This window comes from Nipponia nippon, unplaced genomic scaffold (genome assembly GCF_047370975.1).
Source record: "Nipponia nippon isolate SJK-2023a ecotype South Korea unplaced genomic scaffold, ASM4737097v1 scaffold_22, whole genome shotgun sequence".
Lineage (NCBI taxonomy): Eukaryota > Metazoa > Chordata > Aves > Pelecaniformes > Threskiornithidae > Nipponia > Nipponia nippon.
Genome location: NW_028262339.1, coordinates 1520277 through 1532834, shown reverse-complemented (window position 1 = coordinate 1532834; position 12558 = coordinate 1520277). Strand labels below are relative to the sequence as shown.

At 45.7% G+C, this 12558-nt stretch overlaps 1 protein-coding gene across 1 annotated transcript in view; it reads right to left on the bottom strand.

The window, feature by feature from the left end:
- The window catches only part of LOC104014014 (nuclear receptor ROR-beta-like), a 44066-nt gene extending 31965 nt beyond the window's left edge, over window positions 1–12101 (bottom strand). Inside the window, exon 1 of the mRNA XM_087760269.1 lies at window positions 12026–12101. Within this exon, the coding sequence (XP_087616395.1) occupies window positions 12026–12101 (76 nt within the window). The remainder of the gene's footprint in view (window positions 1–12025) is intronic.
- Window positions 12102–12558: the final 457 nt, after the last annotated feature.

Sequence of the window (12558 nt, the reverse complement as noted above, 5' to 3'; positions counted from 1 at the left end):
TCTCTCTCCTGTAAATTACTTAACATGCTCTAGCAAAGTCTAAAATGGGATTCTTCCCATCTCACTCAGGGCCTACACCATCTAATTTCATAGAGCTGGGGGAATGAAGACCCTCCCATCATAAGTGAAGATCACATTCGAGAACACCTGAATGTACACAAGTCCATGGGACGTGACAAGATGCATCCCAGGGTCCTGAGGGAATTGGCTGATGTAGTTGCCAAGCCACTCTCCATGATATTTGAAAAGTCGTGGCAGTTAGGAGAACTCCCCAGTGACTGGAGAATAGGAATATCACACTCATTTTTAAAAAGGGTAAAAAGCAGGATCCTGGGAACTACTGACCAGTCAGCATAACCTCCATGCACAGTAACATCACGGAGCAGATCCTCCTGGAAGCTATGTCAAGGCATATGGAAGACAGTGAGGTGATTAGACACAGCCAACATGGCTTCACCAAGGGCAAATCATGCCTAACTAATCTGGTGACCTTTGACAATGGAATGACTGGATGGTGGATAAGGGAGGAGCAACTGATGTCATCTATCTGGACTTCTGTAAGGCCTTTGAAACAGTGTCCCACAACATTCTGGACTATAAATTGGAGAGATATGGGTTAGATGAGATATGAGATAGATGGACTGTTAGATGGATAAGGAATTGGCTGGATGGCTGCATCCAAAGAGTTGCAGTCAACGGCTCAATCTCCAAGTGAAAATCAGTAACAACTGGTGTCCCTCAGAGGTCTGTACTGGGACCAATACAATTTCATATCTTCATCGACGACATAGACAGTGGGATTGGGTGCACCCGTGTTGTCCCAAAAGTGGGGTCATTAGCCCCGTGTGCAGACACCAATTAACACACAGAGCAGAGGTATTTTATTTCCTTCATATTTGCACAAAGATGGGTGCTAGGTGGCAGTTCCACAAATCTAGCACACCTCTGTACAAAACTACAGCATATTTATCTTGCTACGTGATTAGTATAAACCCACCCAAATTTACACTTATTTCATTTCAATAGCGTACATTTTATACACTATGGATTTACTGTATTTAAATTGGCCTTGCTTGCTATGCAAATTAGCACACATGCTCCTTTCAGGTGTGGGGGGCAAGTCTTTCCAGTCCTGAATTGAGACGGTGGTCGCGATCTCCCCTTGCCGCATTTACCTTTCACCTAGTTGCTGCAGTTTTATCAGACTTCATGTTTTTCTGGCCACCATCCAGTTTTTGGCACCAAGATGTTCTCTTTTATCAGTCCGTTAGCTCTTCTTCAAGGTTATAGCCGTTGGTTTTCCACAGTTCATTAATTAAACAAATACTTTTTTATCTTTTAGCTCCTTCCCAGATTCCTTTTTCAGAGCACAGGTGGTTTGTAGTTTTGCTCAGTGGAAAATTCCACTTTCTGCAGGATATAATTTCCCCCCTTTGAGACTATGAGACCCTTTCATGAGTCTAATATGTCTCACTCTTTCTTTTCATCCACAGTACATAATTTCTCATGACTTGTCTTACTACCATACTCTTAATGCATCCAAGTAAAATACAAGCAATTATGACTACAGTTATGATAGTGATTAAATTTTGCAATAAGCTCTACAACCATTCAATAAAGGAGAATCCAAGTCCATGTAGTATTTTCTTTAACCATCCCACTTCCATTGAGGCCCTCAGGTCATGACTCAACTTTGCCACTTGTTTTATTTTGTCCAACTCAATTTTCAGTAATGTTTGGGATGTGAACACAGCAGTCTCTATTATTTAAATCTAAATATCCGCAAACCCCATGTTCATGTAGTAACATTAAGTCTAATGCTAATCTGTTTTGTCCTCGACCTATTGCCAGAGCATCATGACCAAGATTCCTTAGGCCATTGCCAATTATGGTTTCAAATGTTCGGTTTGAATCTATAGTTAGGACTCCCTATTCTAGGGGGTTTGCAGCGGATTTTGGCAGTGGAAGACATGCAGACTGCTGATATTGTGGATTCTCCTGAATGACTGGATAAGTTGTAAGACTAAATTTCCTTTACAGATAGCAAATACTGAATATATAACATTTATAACTTTCATCTCAGTAAAGTTAGATTAACAACGCTAAGGGGGGGGGGGGGGGGTTATAACTATGGGCACTCGATGTCTACATAGGCCAGTCCTGTTTTCCAGGTGCAATTTATTGAAGGTTTCTAGTCAAAGTCGGTGTGAAAGTCAATTTATCTTGATAAGGCCTCGGTGCTCTTTTCACTCGTGTCTAATGAATCCAGGAATAAATTCCCTCTACCTTGACTGCAGTATAAGTTTTCAATAGCACGGTATAAGGTCCTTTCCACCTCTCCTTCAATGGTTCGTCTTTCCAGGTTCGTACATAGACCGTGTCTCCTGGCTGGAATGGGTGAACCGGTGTGTCCAAGGGAACAGAACTCTTTTGATTTAGACACCTGTGTAGTGAAGACAAAGTCTGCAAAAGAGAAATCAAACATTCCTTAATTGCGGCCTGTCCTCTTATATTCATTTGGTCTCCCTTAATGCTTAGAAGGTTTGTGCGGTATGCTTTCCCATATACGATCTCAAAGGGGCTTACCCCTTCCTTAAAACCTAGGGGTGTCCTGGTTTCAGCTGGGATAGAGTTAATTTTCTTCTTGGTAGCTGGTATGGGGCTGTGTTTTGGGTTTAGGATGAGAACAATGTCGATGATACACTGATGCTTTGTTCTTGCTAAGTAGTGCTAAGTGGTGCTCACACTGGTCAAGGACTTTTCAGCTTCCCATGCTCTGCAGGGTGCACAAGAAGATGGGAGGGGGCACAGCCAGGACAGCTGACCCAGACTGGCCAAGGGGCTATTCCATACCACATGACGTCATGCTCAGTATATGAGCGGGGGGAGTTGGCCGGGGGAGGGGCAACGATCGCTGCTTGGGTGGACGGGCTGGGCATCGGTCGGCGGGTGGTGCACAAATGTAGAGTGTATCGCTTGCTTTGTATTACTATTGTACTATTATTACTTGTTTTTATTATTATTGCTATTATTACTATTACTACTGTTCTATTTTTATTTTACTTTAGTTATTAAACTGTTCTTCTCTCAACCCACGAGTTTTTCCCCTTTTGCCCTTCTGATTCTCTCCCCCATCCCACCGGTGGGGGAGTAAGCGAGCGGCTGCGTGGTGCTTAGTTGCTAGCTGGGGTTAAACCACGACAGTCCTTTTTGGCGCCCAACGTGGGACACGAAGGGTTTGAGATAATAACAGATTAACTAGAGTGTATTAAGGAATTAGAATCTGTTAACGGTTATCGGTCGTAATATTGATTCATCCGTTCTCGCTACTAGTCTACCTGATCTGCACCATGCTCTTGGTTTTGCTGTGCATGTTGAAGATTGGTGTGGGTTTTTTCAGTTTGCTGTGCTTTGCCGTAATGAGCGATGTTTTGCCTGGAAGATTGGTTATTAAAACACTGACCTTGAGTGCTATCTGGTATTTGGGTTCTGTAGTGAAGCCATTACTGTACTTCGGGTACCACCTCATGGAGACAATTAGCAATTATACCCCTTCTTCTGAGAGTTTTTTTTATGGAGGAAATACAGAATGGAACCTTTGTTGCTTTCTTCTGTGATGTTTCCTCCTTCATTACAACAACTTTTCATTATCTTGAGCATCCTTGGGTAGTTAAGATATATCCATTGGTAGTTCTTGGGAATTTTGTTTCAGTTTTATCTAAGGTTAATAAGCAGCTTAAGAATATCATCCAGAGATCTCCTCCAAGGCTGGATAGTTATGAGTGGCAGGGTGTGTGGGAGAGCATGGGGGAGTACCTAGGACAATGGGCACCTCCACTGTTTTGGAACTTCACCCCCGAACAAGTGCAGAATCCTGAAAAACTAGTAAAGTATTTGGAAAATGTACGTTGTCACCCTGGCAACTCCAGAGAGACACAGATCGCTGCAACGTGCTGGGGCCTGGCCCATGCCTACCGAGCCCTATTCAACACTATTCAGAACCCTGAAGGGAAAGAGAAGGTCTCTGGATCGGATGACAAAATGACGACCCCATGGCTGCACCAGCCCCCGTAGCTGCACCAGCCCCCGTAGCTGCACCAGCCCCTGCCACAAGCACTGTGGCTGCGCCAGCCCCTGCAATAGGTGCTGCAGCTGAACCAGAGAACCAACCTGTGCCAGTATCATTTGCCCCTATACAGAAGAAAAAATACACAAGGAAATCAACTCGTTTAGTAAGGGCTGATGATGAGCGAGGGACACCACAAGAACAGGAGGAGGAAGAGGCAGAACCCACAAATGAGATGGCAACCACCCGATTCCTGTCCCTGAGTGAGTTGCGAGATATGCGAAAAGATTTCAGTCATCGTCCAGGCGAGCACATCGTCACCTGGCTGCTCCGATGCTGGGATAATGGGGCCAGTAGCCTGGAATTAGAGGGTAGGGAAGCCAAGCAGCTCGGATCCCTTTCTAGGGAAGGGGGCATTGACAAAGCGATTGGAAAAGGGGCAAAAGCCCTCAGCCTCTGGAGGCGACTCCCGTCAGGCGTGAAGGAAAGGTATCCCTTCAAGGAAGATGTTATATGTCACCCAGGCAAGTGGACCACCATGGAGAGAGGTATCCAGTACCTGAGGGAATTAGCTGTGCTGGAAGTGATTTATAATGACCTGGACAATGAGCAGTTACCCAAAGATCCAGATGAAGTCCAGTGCACACGACCCATGTGGTGGAAGTTTGTACGGAGCGCACCATCATCGTATGCAAACTCATTGGCAGTAATGACCTGGAAAGATGAAGAGGGACCAACGGTGGATGAAATGGCTGGCCAACTCTGACAATACGAAGAAAGTCTCTCTTCCTCCCTACAGGCCTGCGTCTCAGCTGTGGAGAAACTGTCCCAGAAGGTCCAGCAACTCGAAGAGGATATGTCCTACTCCTCACCTGTACGGACCAGTATCTCAGGCATCAGGAGTAAGCGTCCCTCTGTTCAAGAGAGAGGATATAGTGGATACACACCACGGGCCACCCTGTGGTTTTATCTGTGTGACCACGGAGAAGACATGAGGAAGTGGGATGGAAAATCTACCTCGACCCTAGAGGCACGGGTATGTGAGTTGCAAGGAAAAACAATCACAAAAGGTGGTTCTCCCAGGAGAGTTGCAGCTCCAGTTTCCAGCAAGAAGTTCCCCAGATAGGGTAGAAGGGCTGATTTTGTTTCCGATCCTAATAAAGGGATTTTTGACTCGATTTATAACAAGTGAGTAATGAATGCTATGACCAAGACTAGAGGGGCCCTGCCTCCAGACAGGTGGAGAAAAAGGACAACCGGGTTTACTGGGCTGTGTGGATTCGATGGCCTGGCACATCAGACCCACAGGAGTATAAGGCTTTAGTGGACACCGGTGCACAGGGTACCTTAATGCCATCAAGCTATAAAGGGGCAGAACCCATCTGTATTTCTGGAGTGACAGGGGGATCCCAACAGCTGACTGTATTGGAGGCCAAAGTGAGCCTAACCGAGAATGAGTGGCAGAAGCATCCCATTGTGACTGGCCCAGAGGCTCTGTGCATCCTTGGCATAGACTACCTCAGGAGAGGGCATTTCAAGGACCCAAAAGGGTACTGGTGGGCTTTTGGTATAGCTGCCTTGGAGACGGAGGAAATTAAACAGCTGTCTACCCTGCCCGGTCTCTCAAAGGACCCTTCTGTTGTGGGGTTGCTGAGGGTCAAAGAACAACAGGTGCCAATTGCTACCACAACAGTGCACTGGCGGCAATATCGCACCAACCGAGACTCCGTGATTCCCATCCATAAGTTGATTCGTCGACTGGAGAGCCAAGGAGTGATCAGCAAGACTCACTCATCCTTTAACAGTCCCCTATGGCCAGTGCGGAAGTCTAATGGAGAGTGGAGACTAACAGTAGACTATAGGGGCCTGAATGAAGTCACGCCGCCACTGAGTGCTGACATGCGGGACATGCTAGAACTTCAATACGAATTGGAGTCAAAGGCAGCCAAGTGGTATGCCACCATTGACATCGCTAATGCGTTTTTCTCAATCCCTTTGGCAGCAGAGTACAGGCCACAGTTTGCTTTCACTTGGAGGGGTGTCCAGTACACCTGGAATCGACTGCCCCAGGGGTGGAAACACAGCCCCACCATTTGCCATGGACTGATCCAGACTACATTGGAACAGGGTGGGGCTCCGGAACACCTGCAATACATTAATGACATCATTGTGTGGGGCAACACAGCAGCAGAAGTTTTTGAGAAAGGGAAGAAAATAGTCCAAATCCTTCTGGAGGCTGGCTTTGCCATAAAACAAAGTAAGGTCAAGGAACCTGCACAGGAGACCCAGTTCTTAGGAATAAAATGGCAAGATGGGCGTCGTCCAATCCCAATGGAGGTGATCATCAAAATAACAGCCATGTCTCCGCCAACCAGCAAAAAAGAAACGCAAGCTTTCTTGGGTGTTGTGGGTTTTTGGAGAATGTGTATTCCAAATTACAGTCTGATCATAAGCCCTCTCTACCAAGGGACCAGGAAGAACGATTTCAAATGGGGCCCTGAGCAACGACAAGCCTTTGAACAAATTAAACAGGAGATATAGTTCATGCAGTAGCCCTTGGGCCAGTCCGGGCAGGACAAGATGTAAAAAATGTGCTCTACACTGCAGCCGGGGAGAATGGCCCTACCTGGAGCCTCTGGCAGAAAGCACCGGGGGAGACTCGAGGTCGACCCCTAGGGTTTTGGAGTCAGGGATACAGAGGATCTGAGGCTGGCTATACTCCAACTGAAAAAGAGGTATTGGCAGCCTATGAAGGGGTTCGAGCTGCTTCGGAAGTGGTTGGTACTGAAGCACAGCTCCTCCTGGCACCCCGACTGCCAGTGCTGGGCTGGATGTTCAAAGGGAGGATCCCCTGTACACATCATGCAACTGATGCTACATGGAGTAAGTGGGTCGCACTCATCACACAACGGGCTCAAAGAGGAAACCCCAGACGCCCAGGAATCTTGGAAGTGATCATGGATTGGCCAGAAGGCAAAGATTTTGGAATATCGCCAGAGGAGGAGGTGATGTGTGCTGAGGAGGCCCCACTGTATAATAAACTACCAGAAAATGAGAAGCAATATGCCCTGTTCACGGATGGGTCCTGTTGTGTTGTAGGAAAGCATCAGAGGTGGAAAGCTGCTGTATGGAGTCCTGTATGACAGGTGGCAGAAACTGCTGAAGGAGAAGGTGAATCGAGTCAGTTTGCAGAGGTGAAAGCCATCCAGCTGGCTTTAGATATTGCTGAACGAGAAAAGTGGCCAGTGCTCTATCTCTATACTGACTCATGGACGGTGGCAAATGCCCTGTGGGGGTGGTTACAGCAATGGAAGCAGAGCAACTGGCAGCACAGAGGCAAACCCATCTGGGCTGCCACATTGTGGCAAGATATTGCTGCCTGGATAGAGAACCTGGTTGTAAAAGTACATCACATAGATGCTCATGTGCCCAAGAGTCAGGCCACTGAAGACCATCACAACAACCAGCAGGTGGATCAGGCTGCTAAGACTGCTAAGTAGCTCTGGTGGACCTGGACTGGCAACCTAAGGGAGAATTATTTCTAGCTCAGTGGGCCCATGACACCTCAGGCCATCAAGGAAGAGATGCAACATCTAGATGGGCTCGTGATCGAGGGGTGGACTTGACCATGGCACTATGGCAATCAAGCGAGCCAAGCGGTTCAAGCCTCTCTGGTATGGAGGACGATGGCTGAAATACGGGGAGGCCTGGCAGATTGATTAGATCACACTCCCACAAACCCACCAAGGCAAGCGCCATGTGCTCACCATGGTGGAAGCAACCACCGGATGGCTGGAAACATATCCTGTGCCCCATGCCACCGCCCAGAACACTATCCTGGGTCTTGAAAAGCAAGTCCTATGGCGACATGGCACCCCAGAAAGAATTGAGTCAGACAACGGGACTCATTTCCGAAACAGCCTCATAGACACCTGGGCCAAAGAGCATGGCATTGAGTGGGTATATCACATCCCCTATCATGCACCAGCCTCCGGGAAAATAGAACGATACAATGGACGGTTAAAGACTACACTGAGAGCAATGGGTGGTGGGACATTCAGACATTGGGATACACATTTAGCAAAGGCCACCTGGTTAGTCAACACCAGGGGATCTGCCAATCGAGCTGGCCCTGCCCAATCAAGACTTTTACGCACTCTAGAGGGAGATAAAGTCCCTGTAGTGCACATAAAAAATATGATGGGGAAGACAGTCTGGGTTACTCCCACCTCGGGCAAAGGTAAACCCATTTGTGGGATTGCTTTTGCTCAGGGACCTGGGTGCACTTGGTGGGTGATGCGGGAGGATGGGGAAGTCTGATGTGTACTTCAAGGAGACTTGATTTTGGGTGAAAATAGCCAATGAACTGAATTATATAACGTTTGTTGCTATATAATACTGGATGTCATCACTTCTGTGATTACTATGTGCCATATCAACAGCATATAGTAAGAATCACCCAAATTAATGAAGAATGAATGAACTCTGAGGAAACCAAGCAAAGTGCAGAGGTGATAGAACTAGAACTGGCTTCAGCATGCTACAATCCAACACCACGTACTACCTCTCCTGCCCAGAAAGACCGTTATGACAGATGAATCCCAAAGTCATAAACTAAATGAACTCAACAAATGTTCTAGAGAGATAGCATATAGACTAAGGGAATGATACTCGTGTATTGTATCAAAGGAAAGGAAGGGGGTGGTCGTTAATGAGGATATGTTGGATAATGTGGGACCTGGGCATTACGTAAATGTTATGGAATAAGGGGTGGTTACTGTCCTGGTTTCAGCTGGGATAGAGTTAATTTTCTTCTTGGTAGCCGGTATGGGGCTGTGTTTTGGGTTTAGGATGAGAACAATGTCGATGATACACTGATGCTTTGTTCTTGCTAAGTAGTGCTAAGTGGTGCTCACACTGGTCAAGGACTTTTCAGCTTCCCATGCTCTGCAGGGTGCACAAGAAGATGGGAGGGGGCACAGCCAGGACAGCTGACCCAGACTGGCCAAGGGGCTATTCCATACCACATGACGTCATGCTCAGTATATGAGCGGGGGGAGTTGGCCGGGGGAGGGGCAACGATCGCTGCTTGGGTGGACGGGCTGGGCATCGGTCGGCGGGTGGTGCACAAATGTAGAGTGTATCGCTTGCTTTGTATTACTATTGTACTATTATTACTTGTTTTTATTATTATTGCTATTATTACTATTACTACTGTTCTATTTTTATTTTACTTTAGTTATTAAACTGTTCTTCTCTCAACCCACGAGTTTTTCCCCTTTTGCCCTTCTGATTCTCTCCCCCATCCCACCGGTGGGGGAGTAAGCGAGCGGCTGCGTGGTGCTTAGTTGCTAGCTGGGGTTAAACCACAACAAGGGGTTATTCGAATTCGTAGAAGAGCTAAAGGTAAGGCTTCTGTCCAGTTAAGGTGTGCTTCCTGACAAAGTTTAGAAACTTGTCTTTTAAGAGTCTGATTCATTCTTTCTACTTTCCCACTAGACTGGGGCCTCCAGGGAGTGTGTAGTTCCCATTTGATCTGCAAAAACCTGGAAATTTCCTGAACTACTTCTGCAATAAAATGAGGCCCACTATCAGCGGAAATACCCTCTGGAATACCAAATCCAGGTATAATTTCTTTTAACAAGATCCTAATTACCTCTCTAGCTTTGTTGGTACGACAAGGGAAAGACTCTGGCCAACCAGAGAAAGTGTCTGCTAATACCAATAAATATTTATATAGGTTACATCTAGGTAATTCCGAAAAATCTATTTGCCAGTATTCCCCAGGAGTCATTCCTTGTTTTACAAGTCGCCCATAATCTTCTTTCTGATTTTTGGATTATTACTACAACAAACAGTACATTTCTTCACTATGATATCTGCTATATTCTGCATTTTGGGCCCAAAAATATCTCTTTTAGCAGTTAATACCAGGGCATCTGCTCCTGTATGCATCTCTTGGTGTATCCTTTTAAGCAGAATTTCCAGCATTTTCTCAGGAACCAATAGTTGTTTCAGTGGCATTTCCCACCAGCCTTGATAATTTTTGGAACAATCCAATTGTTTCGCCAATTGGTTTTCTTTTTGAGTGTATTTTGGTGGTGATAGTTTTAAATGAGATCCTGGAATGGAGGCTCCTTCTAGAGTTGGCTCCTTCAGGGCTGCCTCTTTAGCTAACAGATCAGCTTTTCGATTGCCTTTTACAACTCCGCTATCTCCTTTTTGGTGGGCTTTACAATGCATTATTGCAACCTCTTTTGGTTGAAGAACTGCTTGTAACAGTTTCATAATCTCTGCCCCATATTTTATTGGAGTCCCTTGTGAGTTTAATAGTCTTCTTTCTTTCCAAATTGCCCTGTGTGCATGAACCACTCCAAATGCATATTTGGAAACAGTATATATATTGACTCTTTTCCCATGACTCGGCTCTAGAGCTCGAGTCAGCACTATCAATTCTGCCTTTTGAGCGGATGTATTACCAAGTAATGCTCTGGTTTCTAATGTTTGGGTGTTTGTTACCACTGTGTATCCAGCTCTTCATCTTCCTTCCAACATGTAGCTGCTACCGTCGGTGAAAAGCTCTGCTTATGGGTCAGGCAGGGGTTCATCCTGTAGATCTGGTCTGCTGGAATATACTTGTTCAATAGTGGTTAGACAATCATGTTGCAGTTCATCAGACTCAGAGATTGGAAGTAGAGTGGCAGGATTCAAGGTGGAGGGCAGAGAAAACGTAATATCATCTTGTTCTGGTAACACAGCTTGATATTTTGCTAACCTATTCGGGGAAATCCAGTGGTGTCCCTTATTTTCAAGGAGAGACGATACAGCATGGGGTACAAACACAGTAATCAGTTGACCCAGTGTCAGTTTTCGAGATTCTTCAATTAAGGTTACGGTCGCTGCCACTGCTCTCAAGCAGGCGGGCCAACCTTTACTGACTTCATCCAATTGTTTGGAAAAGTATCCCACTGGTCTCTTCCAGCTCCACAATTTCTGTGTCACCACTCCCAATGCTACTTGTTGCTTTTTGTGTACATATAATTGAAAGGGTTTCCTCAAATTCGGGAGCCCCAAGGCAGGGGCTTCCATCAATTTTCTTTTAATTTCATCAAAGCTTTTACGGCATTCTATTGTCCATTCTAAAATCCCCTCAGTTCCTTTGGTGGCAGCATATAATGGCTTGGCAATCAGTCCAAAATTAGGGATCCATAGCCAACACCACCCAGCCATCCCTAAAAATGTTTCTTTGAAGTAGGTACAGCAATTCTGCAAATGGCCTCTTTTCTTTCAGCACTTAATTCTCTTTGTCCTTTTGTAACTTCAGATCCCATATATTGGACTCTCTCTTTTCCAATCTGGGCCTTCTTTTTAGAAACTTGGTAGCCTGCTAGACCCAGAAAATTGAGTAAGCTAATTGTGGCTTCCAAACACTCCTCATAGGTATCAGAACCAATCAATAAGTCATCTACATACTGTAACAGTGTTACGGTATCATACTCACTGTGCCACTGTTCTAGTTCTTTCGTCAATGCATTACCAAACAATGTGGGGCTATTTTTGAACCCTTGGGGAAGGACGGTCCAACAGAGTTGCATCTTCCATCCTGTAGTTGGGTTTTCCCATTCAATGGCAAAAATAGTCTGACTTTGTTCATCCACAGGTATGCAAAAGAAAGCATCCTTCGAGTCCAGCACTGTAAAATAAGTATTCCTGTCAGGAATTGAGGCGAGGAGGGTATACGGATTTGGAACCATGGGGTGCACGTCTATTGTTCTCACATTAACTTCTCGTAAATCCTGTACCAATCTATATTCCTGAGAATGAGGCTACTTTACAGGCAAAATTGGAGTATTAAATTGACTGGCATTCCCTTAATTTTCCATGCTCTAAAAAGGAATTTATCACTGATTCTAATCCCTTCTGGGCCTCCAATTTACTAGGGTACTGTTTCTTTCTTACCAGCTGGGCTCCTGGTTTTAGCTCGATCTTTACTGGAGTCACATTCTTGGCTTGTCCTGGTGTTCCCGATGACCATACTATGGGTATTACCGCTTCTAGTACCTTGTTTGGAATGTCTCCTCCTTCCTCAGGATTCTTCTCAGTTAGCAAACATATCTGGGCTCTCCATGCATTCTCTGGGAGAATATGTAGTTGGACAGAATCTTCAGAAAGATCTTCCTTAAAGGTCCCTTACAACTAGTTATTACAGAATGGGTGGCCCCGCTATCAATCAGAAAATCAATTAATTCATTTCCCAGCTTAACTGGAAACCGAGGATCAGCTGGGGAAGCTTTAATAGATTCCCCCAGTCCCCCTCAGTCCAATCCAATCTCCGCCATTACCCCAACAACTTCCCCTGTTTCTTTCTCTCGATTCTTCAAAAGACGTGGACATTCTTCCAGTGACCTTCCTGTTTACAGTAGGCACACTGATTCATTCTTAGGGGGGTTTCACAGCATCCTCCGCTGCTACCTCCACAACCCTTACATCTA